General features: G+C 39.5%; 2 protein-coding genes across 5 annotated transcripts in view; one reads left to right on the top strand and one right to left on the bottom strand.

Moving 5' to 3' along the window:
- Positions 1-14,594, bottom strand: part of CTNNA1 (catenin alpha 1) — a 185,544-nt gene that overhangs the window by 57,899 nt on the left and 113,051 nt on the right. The gene's annotated exons all lie outside the window — the stretch shown is intronic.
- LRRTM2 (leucine rich repeat transmembrane neuronal 2) lies at positions 4,271-7,666 on the top strand. Its single transcript, XM_025432740.3, has 2 exons — positions 4,271-5,048; positions 5,392-7,666. The coding sequence occupies exons 1-2, from the start codon at positions 5,045-5,047 to the stop codon at positions 6,936-6,938; spliced, it is 1,551 nt and encodes a 516-aa protein (XP_025288525.1). The 5' UTR covers positions 4,271-5,044; the 3' UTR covers positions 6,939-7,666.

Here is a 14,594-nt window from a genome sequence, read left to right as displayed (position 1 = left end):
CAGTTTACCATCACTGTGGAACCTACTGCTTTCTCAGTCCCGTTTACTAAAAAGAGAACAAAAGGACTTTTAAAAATCAAAAGCAGGGATCCCTGGGTGGCGCAGCGGTTTGGCGCCTGCCTTTGGCCCAGGGCGCGATCCTGGAGACCTGGGATCGAATCCCACGTCGGGCTCCCGGTGCATGGAGCCTGCTTCTCCCTCTGCCTATGTCTCTGCCTCTCTCTCTCTCTCTGTGACTATCATAAATAAATAAAAATTAAAAAAAAATTAAAAAAAAATCAAAAGCAATGGAGAAAGAACAGGGATAGGGACAACGATCTAATTAAAAAATTGGGATTTTAAAAATGTCCTTATGTGGACAGCTGGCTATTAAAAAGGCATTTAAAAAGAAAGATTCCCAACCATACACCTATTTATTTACATTGACAGTGGTCTAGTGAGCACCAAGACTCCTGGAGCCCAGTGTTCTGAATGCCTCTGGCTCCATCTGGGACTATCCACTATCTTTATCCACCTCTATGATAAACTGGTAAGGCCATCAATCCTTATATATTCTACCTGCCTCTTATACACCTTGTTTCTTGGGAAGATGACAAGCTAATGTTCAGCACAAATCTTAGTGAGTTTTCCTTTTTTCTAAATAGCAAATCAAAAAATTTAAAAGAACAGTCATGTGTTTGCCACAAATACATACAGTCTAAAAGAAATGAACAACTCTAGGATTTAACATTATCTTTCTCTCATCTTCCTTCCTTCTTCTCTACAAAAGAAGGCTAGTAAAACCCACTTACTCTAACCCAGGCCCAAATTTGAGGTTGCCAGCTAGGAACACTAAAAGGTTCTTAGCAGGAAATATACTCAGACCCATAATATCTAGGACCTCCACCGGAAAAATGACTATCCCATTTTGATAAATGTGAAGGGATCCTCCAAGTAGCAATCAAGACAGGCAGCAGTAAGGTTTATTTTAATATACTTCTACAGAGCACCTTTGTGCAATATCACTGGTGCTAGAGTTATACAATTTTTGGATTTGGGAATGATTATGGGAACATTTGACTTTTTAGCATAATTCAAAATCAAGCTCTGGCTCTACTGCAAAAGAACAGAAAATTCCATGTATCTATCTGTACATCTGCCTCTCCGAGCAGGGAAATAATTCTCCTTAATCAGCAATACATATTAAAAGCAAACTTTCATGTAGAGTAATGCATGTAACTACAGCACCTAAGCCCTGCCGCTTGACTCACTTTGCTTAAAACCATTCACAGAGAAATGAATTACATCTTACTTCTCCTTTGCCTTGTCATAAAGAACAACTAAAACAGTGAAAATTTAGATGATATGGATAGTACTTTCCAGTGGCTGTCCTGCCACTTTAATTAAGTCAAAGGCATATGAATGGAAAATAAAGCTGTCCTAATATGAAACCAAAAACAAGTTTAATTCAGAAAGAACACAGATCTCTGTTTAGTCCTTTGAGCTTAAGAAAGATCAAGATAAAAAAATGACAAAATTCCATCAATGCAAACCGTGTAATCCACTAACTTTAAGACAAACACCTTATCTTCTTTGGTTCCAGAGACTGAACCTTTTGAACCCAAAGAGAAGGCAAGTACAGTGAGCAAGATGCCTAGTGACTTAGAAGAAACTCTCTGGGTATGTGATGCTGTATTACCACCTACTTCTCCTGTGCATTACTGCCCACTTCTCCAGATGCGTCAAAAAATAATTACTCTTGATTGCACTGGTGCTTCTCGGAGCAATTTCCCTTGCCCACAAATCTGGTATAACAGTGCTACGATAATATAATTTAAGCATTTTCCATTTGTTAATATATAAGAAGTAGGGAAGCAGACTAAAGAGCTGCAAGGAACCAAGCGTCTACGGGGAAGGAGATGCTTTTTCTTCTAAATTTTCACATACAACTCATTCTTAATTGTGGTTGCTCTAATCCAATTGACTCTAATGCTTTTCTCTACATGGAACTAAAGTAGTTACTTCAAGGGAGAATTTAATCCAGTTCCTTCTCCCTGGCGAAGGTTGGGGTTTTGTTCTTTGTTTTGTTTTGAAATCAGAGAGTGGCTGACTTCATCCAATAAGGGCATTTACAGTATCCCAAGGACTGCTTTTCCTTTTTAAAAAAAAACAAACAAACAAACAAACAAAAAACTGGCTCAGCAGTTTAGCGCCACCTTCGGCCCAGGGCGTGATCCTAGAGACCTGGGATAGAGTCCCACCGTCAGGCTCTCTGCATGGAGTCTGCTTCTCCCTCTGCCTGTGTCTCTGCGCGTCTCTCTCTGTCTCTGTCTCTCGCTCATAAATAAATAAAAATCTTAAAGGGGGGGGGGGGCGGACTACTATCAGATTCCCTCTCCTTCAATGTTTTAGGAGAAAGATGCTCCTGAGGAGCAGGAACTCTGTAGCCCAGGACTGCAGGCCCTATGAATATCTGATTAAAACTTATTCACAGAAAAATGCACAACAAAATTCTACAAACGAGTCCATGGACTTAGGTTAAGAACATGTATCCTATGGACAGACAAGACTATGGAAAAGATGAAGGTCAGTGGGGGGAGTGGCATCCCTTAGGTCTAAAAGAGGATCTCTCCCTTCCTTAACCAGCAAGGAGGAAAATGTGGAAGTACTAGTACAGGCTCATTCTAAAGAATGTGGGGTTTCACTCACAGGCAGTTTTGTCTTGGGAGCTTATCTCTGGCTTGGGGGTGCACTACAGTCTAAGACTGTCCAATCTTTCCTTCTTCTCTCCTTTCAGAGGCGTCAGACCTGCCCTGTGGTCTGAAGACTCCACTGGCCCTCACGGTATTCCTGTTGTTTTCTCTCTCCTTTTATACTTCCCAAATAAAACTCTAATACTTCTAATCCATCATGGGGTCTGCTTCTAAGAGGACTCAGACTACACACCAGCAGTTGCCACTCTTTTCACAGCACCTTTACACATGGCACTGAGGAAGGGACCTCAGGTTCTTCCAACCCTCACTTCAGTACCATGCTTCCACAGAAGCTAAGATGACTTCTTGCCCAGGAGGATAAAATCCCTGGAAGCCAATGACCGTTCTGGTTTCACAGACACCATGAGTAGTTTTTAAAATTTTGCCTCCAGGTTAAACACCAATGGTATGACGGAAATTGGCATGGATGGCCAAATTAACATTAGGTAAGATATGTAAAAAACCTTACATTTGTCACGCTTGAATATATGACATGACTGATGTTAGAGAAATCCTTTACATACATTAAACATGGAACCAGGGGCACCTGGATGGCTGAGTCAGTTAAGCCCCTGCCTTGGGCTCAGGTCATGATCCCAAGGTCCTGCGATCGAGCCCCACATTGAAGGAGCCTGCTTCTCCTTCTCCCTCTGCCCCTACTTGTGCCTGTTCTCCCTCTCTAGCGCGTGCTCACTCTCTCAGATAAATGAATAAAATCTTTTTTAACATTAAACTGTAGGTTCATAACCAAGTTCTGAAAAGTGAGGACACTATTCGACAGGGAGAAGACACAGTTAGGTCAAGTAAAAACAACCAAGGCAAAGATCCTATTCCAAAGTATAAGTGACCTTCTGTATTCACCAGAGATTCCAATAACAGTTAGTATTAGACTCAAAGTCAGTTCTTAAGAGTGCCGGTAGGAACACTTAAGTATGCACATGCTCTGTTATATGGGTGCCACAATGCCCCAAAATCACACTCAGCATCAGCTGAGGCTTTCAGCTGAAGGAGTAGGTGAGATTCAGAGGTAAATATAAGGGACTATATCAGAATCCAACCACGCTCTACTGCTTGTCCTAAATCATTTCTGTTCCTCTGTTAATGTTTATTTAGGGCATAGAGTATCACTCTAACCTTTTCTCCTAGCTAGTAAGACATCTATAGGTCAAATCAGCATTATTTTTCAATCAGCAATGTGATTAAAACATTGTTATAAAAGGAGACAGAAAAGAACTCTTTTTAATTCAAGTTCCCCTTTAATTCTCAAGGAGCAGAGTGACCAAATACTTTGTATTGCAAGGTTCCCCTCCCCACCCCCCGCTTTATGCTGGGTTTATGGTATTAGCTCTTAATGACAAAGAAGCCAAGCCCACCTGGTTAGTTTTCCAACACATCTAAAGCAAATCCTAGTCACATTTCTATTTTAAACAAGTATGACAACAAGGTGATTGAGTAGCTTTCCAAACTACAGAACAGCAGGCACTACCTTGCACAGGCTGGCGTTAAATCTGCACTTCATAAATCGTGCAGGCTCCTGCCTATTTGGATGATCTCCCTCTGCAGAATCGGCAGTCTAATACTGGCTCTTCCAAGCATTAAAAATCATCACTCTGCTATCCCAACTCACTGTTCAATGGGTCTTCCTGAATGCAGCCTTTATTATAACCTCACTGCTGCTTCCTACACTGAAGGAATACCATGTTTTTAAGTCAGGAGTTCTTTCTCGCTTTATTATAATCAAGGGGTCTTACAGCGACCCCGATACTGTTACAAAGCACGGTGCTTTATAACAGTAAAGCTTCTGGAAAACCCAAACAAAAGACACGTCACCCGGTGACGTCAGCCTATATACAGTTCTGTGTGGTCGCAGCACATAAGCAATTCCATTCTTGTGCCGTTTCTCGGAAAAGCTTTTCAGTAAATGCACTCATGCTGCTCCAGGAGCTCTTCTCTGCAACAAGCCGCCCATCTGCCATCAACAAGTTAAGACCGAGAGAACTAACGGCTGCGGAAAGGAGAGATCGAAGCTTTGATTAACCAGCTGAGCAGTTAGAAGGAGGACGCAATTAATAACTTACATTCAAAACTGATTGAGGGAAGCAGAGAGAACACAGAAAATGAAACCAATGCTTTCGAGAGGAATATCCTAAGGAAAAAATAACTCACCCTGGTGGATTCAATTTTACTCAGAAAGCCTGGGACACAGAAACACAAAACTGGTCAAAGGCTCCTGCATGTTAGAGCCTTTTACAGACTCACTGCGTTGAGTCTAACAACCGCGACTGAATGCAGCCTCCAATGTGCTCAGAAGAATGGGTAAGTCCATGCATTTGTGTGTCTTGTACAGTCAGCAAGGAATCAGGCTTTTTAAAATAAGCCACTGAATTCATGTTTGATGAAGGAAATCACTGTCAAATTTCTGGATTTTGAGGTTTAGGTAAAAGCATAGATTACTAATGACAGTCCAGGCTTTATCTGTTTTCTTAATGGTTTAAGTTCTGTTCTAGTCATACTAACAAGGTTAGTTTTCCTGCAGCAAAGGAAATATAAGTTGTATGCAGTAAAAGCTTTCGCCATAATGTCGTTGTTTTTTTAATAGCTCATGCATTCTGCTGAAAAATATCCTATCTTCTTGTTTTCCTTAAATTATATTCTGCAGGCTTACATTTCAAGTGGCCATTAGGGGCCCCTATGCTGGCAGCAATATATGCAATGAGTATGGTTTTAAAAATGCTGCCTGCCCTGGGTATGGCGTGTCCACCCAAATGCCGCTGTGAGAAGCTGCTCTTCTACTGCGACTCTCAGGGCTTCCGCTCAGTGCCGAACGCCACAGACAAGGGCTCTCTGGGCCTGTCCCTGAGGCACAATCACATCACAGAGCTCGAAAGGGATCAATTTGCCAGCTTCAGTCAACTTACCTGGCTCCACTTAGACCACAATCAAATTTCGACAGTAAAAGAAGATGCTTTTCAAGGACTATATAAACTTAAGGAATTAATCTTAAGTTCCAACAAAATATTTTACTTGCCAAACACAACTTTTACTCAACTGATTAACCTGCAAAATTTGGACCTGTCTTTTAATCAGCTGTCATCTCTGCACCCAGAGCTCTTCTACGGCCTTCGGAAGCTGCAGACCTTGCATTTACGGTCCAACTCCCTGCGGACTATCCCAGTACGTCTGTTCTGGGACTGTCGTAGTCTGGAGTTTCTGGATTTGAGCACAAACCGTTTGCGAAGTTTGGCTCGGAATGGATTTGCAGGATTAATCAAACTGAGAGAGCTTCACCTAGAGCACAACCAGCTGACGAAGATTAATTTTGCTCATTTCCTACGGCTAAGCAGTCTGCACACGCTCTTCTTACAATGGAACAAAATTAGCAACTTGACATGTGGAATGGAGTGGACCTGGGGCACTTTAGAAAAGCTAGATCTGACTGGAAATGAAATCAAAGCCATCGACCTGACAGTGTTTGAAACAATGCCTAATCTTAAAATTCTCCTCATGGATAACAACAAGTTAAATAGCCTTGATTCCAAGATCTTAAACTCCCTGAGATCCCTCACAACCGTTGGCCTCTCTGGCAATCTGTGGGAATGCAGCCCTCGAATATGTGCACTGGCCTCCTGGCTGGGCAGTTTCCAAGGTCGGTGGGAACATTCCATCCTATGTCACAGCCCCGACCACACCCAAGGAGAGGATATACTAGATGCAGTCCACGGATTTCAGCTCTGCTGGAATTTATCAACCACTGTCACTGCCATGGCTACAACTTATAGAGATCCAACCACAGAATATACAAAAAGAATAAGCTCATCAAGTTACCATGTGGGAGACAAAGAAATCCCAACTACTGCAGGCATAGCAGTTACTACTGAGGAACACTTTCCCGAACCAGACAATGCCATTTTCACTCAGCGGGTAATTACAGGAACAATGGCTTTATTGTTTTCTTTCTTTTTTATTATTTTTATAGTGTTCATCTCCAGGAAGTGCTGCCCTCCCACTTTAAGAAGAATTAGGCAGTGCTCAATGATTCAGAACCACAGGCAGCTCCGATCCCAAACACGACTCCATATGTCAAACATGTCAGACCAAGGACCGTATAATGAATATGAACCCACCCATGAAGGACCCTTCATCATCATTAATGGTTATGGACAGTGCAAATGCCAGCAGCTGCCATACAAAGAATGTGAAGTATAATATCCGACCCATCATCAAAAATTACATCAGATAAGTAACCTATTTTACATAGTAGGGGCTAAATACATACCTAATTTTTACCAATGGTGACATTAAGCCTAATTTTCCAAACCAAGTGGAAACTTAAGTTTTTGAAGTGTTGAAGTATTTTTAATTTTTTTTAATGAAACCATATTTTAAGTGTTATATGAAGCAAAACTCATATTAATTCACACTCATTGCAAAGTCTAAAAATGCTTACTTCAAAATAAGACATTTCATGTATGTAATTATATACTATCATGTGTAAACATTTACACTAAGATCTCCATATGTTATTTTTTTCTACTGAAAACAGTTTGGAAAGAAGCTACTGAGCAGAAAAAGATATGGATCAATACTTGTTAGATCACTGCTCTCCATCCCAAGTACCACAACTGGCTTGCTGCTTAAAAGGAGGCTTAGCAAAGTTCTCTTATATGATAATTTGGTATTTATTCAAATCTACAATTTACTGCCAGTGTGGGAAGTAGAATTTCATGTATGCTGAAGACTGTTAAATATTAAACACTCTTATTCTAGAGTTTTTGCCTGGGTTGGTAGATACTATCGAAATCCACATTATGAAATCAGAACCCTTTATGTAATTCTAATAAGCTGAGTGACTCTTTAATATATTTAAACAATGAATCCAAGTGATTGTGAAAAGGTCTCATTACAATGAAATCAATAGTAAATAATTACACTGACTTCATGTGCTACATCTCTAGTTTGACTTAGAATGGAAATGTTGATTTTTGTGGCATTTAGACAATTTTTTAAACTAGTATTATATCACCATTTTACTAATTAGTTTACTAAATCCTATATTTACATTTACATGTGAAAAAAGATTTAGAAACTATTTTGGAGAGAAAAGAGATAAACTGAGTCAATTTAACAATCCTGTGACCTGCTCCCTCTAGTTTGAAAGCACACACAAAAATTCTCCCTCACTCCTCGATCAAAGATGCCTTGACAAAGGGGTTTAAACCTCTTTCTTCTGCCTTTTCCTGATCTTCAAACCTCAAAAAGCCCAATTAAAAATAATTGGCTAGCAACAGGCATAACACTGATTCTTAATAGAACCAAGAAAAAATTACTTTCTAAATATTACATGCTAAAATTTACTGTTTAGTAAAGATACATATCAACACTGTTAAGAGCAGTTCCTTCTAAGTGAAGCAAACAACGTATTAGTGAAGCAAGCCTTCCAAGCCTTCCCGTGGGAGAACACTCTAAATGCCTATGCAGCCACACAGTGGTAACTCAAAGGTGGCATGGAAGTGAAGGGATGAAAGGGAAAGGCAGCAGTTTGAAATGTGACCCACAGAAGCAGTTCAGCTTAAGCTAAAAGGCAGCCAAGAGTGAAGCAAAGGTTAACTACACAATCTGCATCAAACAGGGCAAGGCCCAGGGACCTGCAGCTGGAAAGGGAAAGAGTGTTAAGAGAAACATTCCCTAATTAACAAATGATAATGATGCCATACTCTTCACACAGAAAAAAGGCTGCAAGTATTTCATTTCTTTGATTGTGATTTCTACAAATAAACTGATATATTTGAGATTTAGGATCCAAGTCACCAATTCATGCAGAATTTTTCCACAAATGAAAGCTACCATTAAAAAAAAAAAAAAAAAGGTTATCTTTTCCTTAAGATGACCATTAACATGAAATCCTTCTATTCAAGGCATATTTTCTTCCCAGGATTGAACAGCAAACATGCTAAGACTACAGTTTAAACTATCAGATTTAATTTTAATTTTTTTCTTTAATACTAAGAGAGGGGTATCTACCTACAGTTCAAAGAAAAGGTCTCAGTAAAAAAGCAGATGAGATCATAAATTAAGGTAAAAATGTGCTTTCTCTATTGTTTTAAGGTGGGTAAATTAGTTTGGCAAAGTCTCAGCCCAGCTGTGTTCAGCTGATCTTGAGCGGTGAGCATTTCTTGTTAAACCAGACCCTGGGCCTGCCTGGGCAGCGACAGAAGCTGATTTTACGGCATAGAGCACAGCTCATGGCTTCCCTATGGAGGGGCTGGATCAGAAGCCCCATTACAAATGAGAGCTCCATGAGCTAAAATTTACCAACCCATTTATCAGGGTAATCATGGCCATTTGTCAGGGCACAGCTCCGTCACAATACAACCGTGTCCTGAACACACAGAATCCACTAGCCCTGAAGGATAGCACTGAAGTATTTTCCATCCACAACCAACATTAACTGAAACTGTAAAGAGAAGGATGAGAAATAATTGGCTGAGAATTCTCACATTAAAGATTACCTTTGCTAAAATCAACTGACAAAATTCTGAATGTATGTAGAGAAGTAAACTGGAAAAGCAGGCCATTCAGTAAATTCTGGAAACTGCATAGCAAAGCAACCAAGGAATACTTTCCAGCCGAAAACCATAGTATTTTTTGCCCTCCATTTTTTTGGTAATGCTCTCAGAGAAAAGTAACTAACAGTGCCAGATGACATTTTCCTTTTTCATTTAAAGTGAAAACTTCCCTTTTCAGTTGCTTGTAGAAGGCAGGATTCCATTTAATTTTGGCCTATTTGTGCTTCGGTATCGGCACAGGTTTGAAGATGAGACTGTTAGTCATATGTCCTCTTTTTACCAACTGGCTGGGGTGTAAGAGCATCACAGCTACACTGCAGATCCTGGCAACGCAATGTCAGGGCTCTTGTTTTATCAGTATAGTCTTATCCTCTTCGGCGCCTACCCCCTAACCCCAGTCTTTTTTCACTTTTATGGTTAGAGGGAAAAGACCATTTAATTAAGAACCAGAGAAAGAATTAAATCTCTCTGCAAAAAAGAAAAGCTAAGAAGGCCATGATACTGTACCCACCTAGTAACCAAAAGCTTGTGGAATCGTTTATATTCATTTCTGTAGCTTGCCAGGGATTTCAATCACTTTTCTGAAATGAGAGTGGGCTGATAAATTCTGCAAATCCACACACAACTCAGAGAATACCCACTGCCAACATCAAAAAGCAAAGATACTAATTTTTTAAGCCAAAAATCTGCACTAACACATGTAATTTCTTAATGTGCCTAAGTTAATTTCTATACCAATTCAATGAATGGAATTGATTGAACTTTCCAACTCCACTAATTATTAAAATCCATCTGCTTATTCTAATGCTAGTCACCAAGAGCTAGACTCTATCTTTCCAATAAAAATGAGCCCTCTGTATCGCTAGGTACAAATCCTAAAATTCAAAACAGGCATATCATTTTCTTAAGGCATACTTCCTACACATGCTATCAGGGCAAAACGCTATAAATGCCTGGTTCTCTCCCTAAAATGTGGATATATATCTATATGAAATTTTAAAAGAATGTTTTTAGAAGCTGACTTATGTGATCATTTTCCTAATAGAGCAATACAGTGACAGACCTATTTCAAAAGTCTGTTTTGAGACATGATCTTCATATTTTATTGACTAAAGTGCTTCAACCAGAAAAAGATGAAGATAAGGATAATAAGGTCATCTATAGATAATAAAATATTTCTGTTCTTAACTTAGGGCAAACTCATAGTACTTGAATAAGGCCAAAAACAAATAGAAAATGACTGTTTAAGCTTTCATACAGCTATTACAAACATTTGGAAACATCGGCTACTCCTTCAACTAACCTATTCTTCTTCCTTGGTAATCTTAAAAAAAAAAAAAAAAAAAAAGTCTGATACATGGAATGTTTGGCAAAACTTCCTGTCAACACCGAGACTGGACACTAAAAGTGTCCAAACACATTGTGTTCAATCACCTTAAGAGCCATTTTGTTTTGTTTTGTTTTTGCTGGGAGGTGGGCAACTGGGTTGGGGGGTGGGAAGAAAATACTATTATAATGGGGGTCCGGGGTGGTAACAAAGTGCAGTGTACAGGAAAGATTTGTTATTAAAATTGTGTATACTGTAAAAAGTGAATGTCTTTTTTTTTTTTAAGCTTTTCCTTGGTAGGCTATCAATTTTGACATGTGAAACTTGAAAAACCATTTGTGACAGATAGAGAAACCTTAAATGAACATTTGTTTTGTACAGTATTCTCTACAATGCCGAATGTGCCAGTTGAGTAAAGGGCAGCTCATCAACTGTCTTCATTGAGTGAAAGGTTAAACTGAGCTAAGAACAAAGTAAAGGTCATGGTGGGGGTGGGGGCGGGGGTGGAGGTGGGGTGGGGGGTGTGGAGGCCTAGCCAAAAACCTACCATGCCAATAACTAGCAGTTATGCAATAAGAAGTTGCTCTGTCACCAGCTTTAGCAAGTAGACAAACAGCTATCTGTGGGGATCACAGGGCTTAAGGCTGGCTTTCCGTCTTCCCAGAAAGTGGACGGCCACCACAGGCTGGGGGGATCTTCAAAAAGGTTGCCTGTACCCAGCAAACAGCAACTTGGCCATTACACTGGGGGTCCATTGGTGGGAGCAGATGTCAGGAGCACCTTACATATCACAACTCCAGGAGGGATGCCCACAAGTGCTGACCATACTAAGATCCCCACGTGACCTACTATACCCTACTCTGAGACACCAGCTCAGTAAATATGGATAGGGATAAGAAAGGTGAGATTTTTAACTAGTGTCCCTCCCTCAGAATAAACACCCCCAGGAAAGCATGCTATGCCTGGGCAGCATAGGGGGATAGCCATACTTGCCAGGATGCACATACTACTCCTCTAGGCCCAGAGTAGTGCAGCAGGACCATACAGGCGGAAGAAACAAGGCCACAACTTTCACCCAGGGATGATGGGATCAGAGAGGCTAAGAGAGCTATCACACCAGGAATCAAAGCAGTAACAAGGGCAGAGGCAGGAACCACAGCACAAAATTTTACTGTCAAATTCATCAGCTATGCACTAGAGGGCACAGGTGATGGTGGTTTCAAATTGCACAAAGAACAAAATTCCTATATTTTATGGAGTTAAAAGGGCTTATTAACCTAATTCTCGAACACATAAATCTTGAAAATCCCAAGTAAAGCTACATCTCATTTCTTTATCAGTTATTTTAATTAGTTTTGCCTGCATGCCACAGCATTCTCAGATTCCCACTCAAATTTATAATAGATTTCTTCAAGGTCTGTTTCAAGTGATTTTTTTCCCTTCTTTAAATATATCTAACCAGCTGGGTACTCAAATCTCCCTTAGACAAAATGTACTACAAATGGTCTTTCACAAAGAGAGAAAGGAAAGAGAGGTGAAAAATCATAGCTATTTCAAACATTTCTCCTTAGCTTGAGTTCCTCCTCACTAGCCAAAGTTTTTGGAACACTCTTTAGGGACACAGGTTAAGCCTCCCTTCCTCTATCCAAAGGGGAGATTAAAGAGGAAGGATTTCCAAAGCCAAGTACAAAGAGACATCCTATCCTGCAAAGTCTGCAAACTGAACATACCCCATCCCCTTATACATGGAAGCCCAAGAGCAAAGCCTGGCAAAGCCTCTCTAACTCAGAACCTCCCACCAGAAACTGAACATGAAGGAGAATTTGTGAATAATTAGCCTGAAGATAGGGACCAGTGATTCTACCACCACCCTAAGACAGAAGAAGACTCTTCCCTCACTTGAGAACCAGATTTTAAAACTGCAGCCCCAGAGACAAACTCAAGGCGGTTTTACAACTTTCATCAAGACACTTTACTGAGACCCATGGTAAAGAGATGTAAAAATGAAGTAACTTCATTAACTATCCATTCAAAATTGTGTTCAGAGCACAATTTATTTGAACAAAAAAAGCATGCATACATGTACATACTTATACACATTTATACACATATGTATATATAAAACCTCTAGGTTGCTTCTTTTGAAAACTGAGACAAAAACTATACAGCCATTTATATTAGCCCATCTGTTTCATCATCATGAGAAGTAAAGTTCCTCTTGAGATAGACTAAAACATTTCTCATGGCCTAGCTGCCAAATATAGAGGGTAACTGCTCAGCACCTTAAACCTTTGAAAACTATTTACTTATCATTTTTTAAAAGATATTATTTATTTATTTTGAGAGAGAGCAAGCATAAGAGCAAGGGGTTGGGGGGGGGGGCGCGGGGACTCCCTAAGAAGCAAGGAGCCCAACTCGGGGCTTGATCTCAGTATCCTGGGATCATGACCTGAGCTGAAGGCAGAAGCTTAATCAATTGAGCCACCCGGGAGCACCCCCCCCCTTTTTTTTCATTTACATATAACTTACTTCTATGAAGTCAAGGAAACATAGCATAATATATTCATATGTGCTAAATGGTTGAAATAAGGATATGAAAAGATCAGAAGCAGGGATTCTTATTCTAAGGGTCCAATATATGTTTCACAGAAAGCAAGAACCTCTTGAAAATACAATGTATTTTATGTATATCTAAATATTTCACCAGATTCTAAAGGCTTGTGATAACTTATTTTAAAAAGCTCTGGTAGAGTAATGAAATAGTTATTTCTAATATATACTAATTTGGCCTCGATCTTCCTGGTGGCTAAAGAAAAGAACAAAACCAATGGCTTTCATCTGATAAAAGAAGCAGTTTATTGGGGGGTGAAGACACTTAAATGCAAAATCCTGTGAATTACTTACAGGAGCTGTAATGGAGCTGGCTGCAGGAACAATAAGAAAAAATGTCAGAGAGTATCTCCAAGGGTGTTATGAAGAACAGGCAGACTTGTTCTTCACGTAAACCCTTGAAAAAACCTAAAAGAAGCCTATAAAGTCAACGAGACTGAACATGAATGTACTTGGGAAAGCAGTCCGTGTTCCCTCATTATCACATCCCTGGAACCCAAACTACAGTATTTCATCCCCTGAGGGACCCCCATTGAATATGTGCTCCATTACAAGTCTTCTAGATGAGGTGTATGACTTAAAATTTAAAAATCTTCTACCAAGTCACAACTGAAAAGAAGCACATTGCATGCATAGTCTCTAGTTGTAGTGATGATAATCATAAATGTTCTCCTTGAGAGGAATCTACAAGATGACAAATTTTTTAAGAAAGAATATATTTTTAAAAATGAAGCATTCACTGGTCTGATAGCTATCAGAAATTTTACTGTCCCTTTAAAATGTAATTCATACTATATGCTATTAGAACAAACACTTAAGATTTCAACAGGAATAAAGAACACAGTCATTAAGAGACCTGCTCCACAGCTGTACCTGTGACCGTGGACAAGTCCTTCAACTGCACTGTGCCTTAAGTTTCTCATCCCTACACGCAATTAATAGTAGTAACATCCAAAGGGGAATTTAATATGCATAAAGTACTGGGAACAAGCCAGAATACAGTAAAGTTTCCATAAACACATGCTATTTTTTAACAGCAATATGTGAAGAACTAGATGCAACAGATCCATCAAGTAGAGAATATAGTCATATTAAAAACATACTAGACCGAAGCATTAGTCCATGAAACTCTTTACTTTCGGGTCTAACTTCCCTCACTTATGTATAATATCCAAAATGAAGACTGATAATGAGCAACAGCTTTTAGTAAGCCAACAGACTGGATACATTTTTCTATCTAGTATTGAAAATACTACTAGTATTGAAAATAGCACTGTTATAAAATGTATTAAAATTTTATACATATTAATTTGGCTTTATGAATGAAGGCTAAATTTCAAAAGATAGAATCTCAAATTT

This window comes from Canis lupus, chromosome 11, assembly GCF_003254725.2.
Source record: "Canis lupus dingo isolate Sandy chromosome 11, ASM325472v2, whole genome shotgun sequence".
NCBI classification, from domain to species: Eukaryota; Metazoa; Chordata; class Mammalia; order Carnivora; family Canidae; genus Canis; species Canis lupus.
This window is presented reverse-complemented; position numbering and strand designations above follow the sequence as displayed.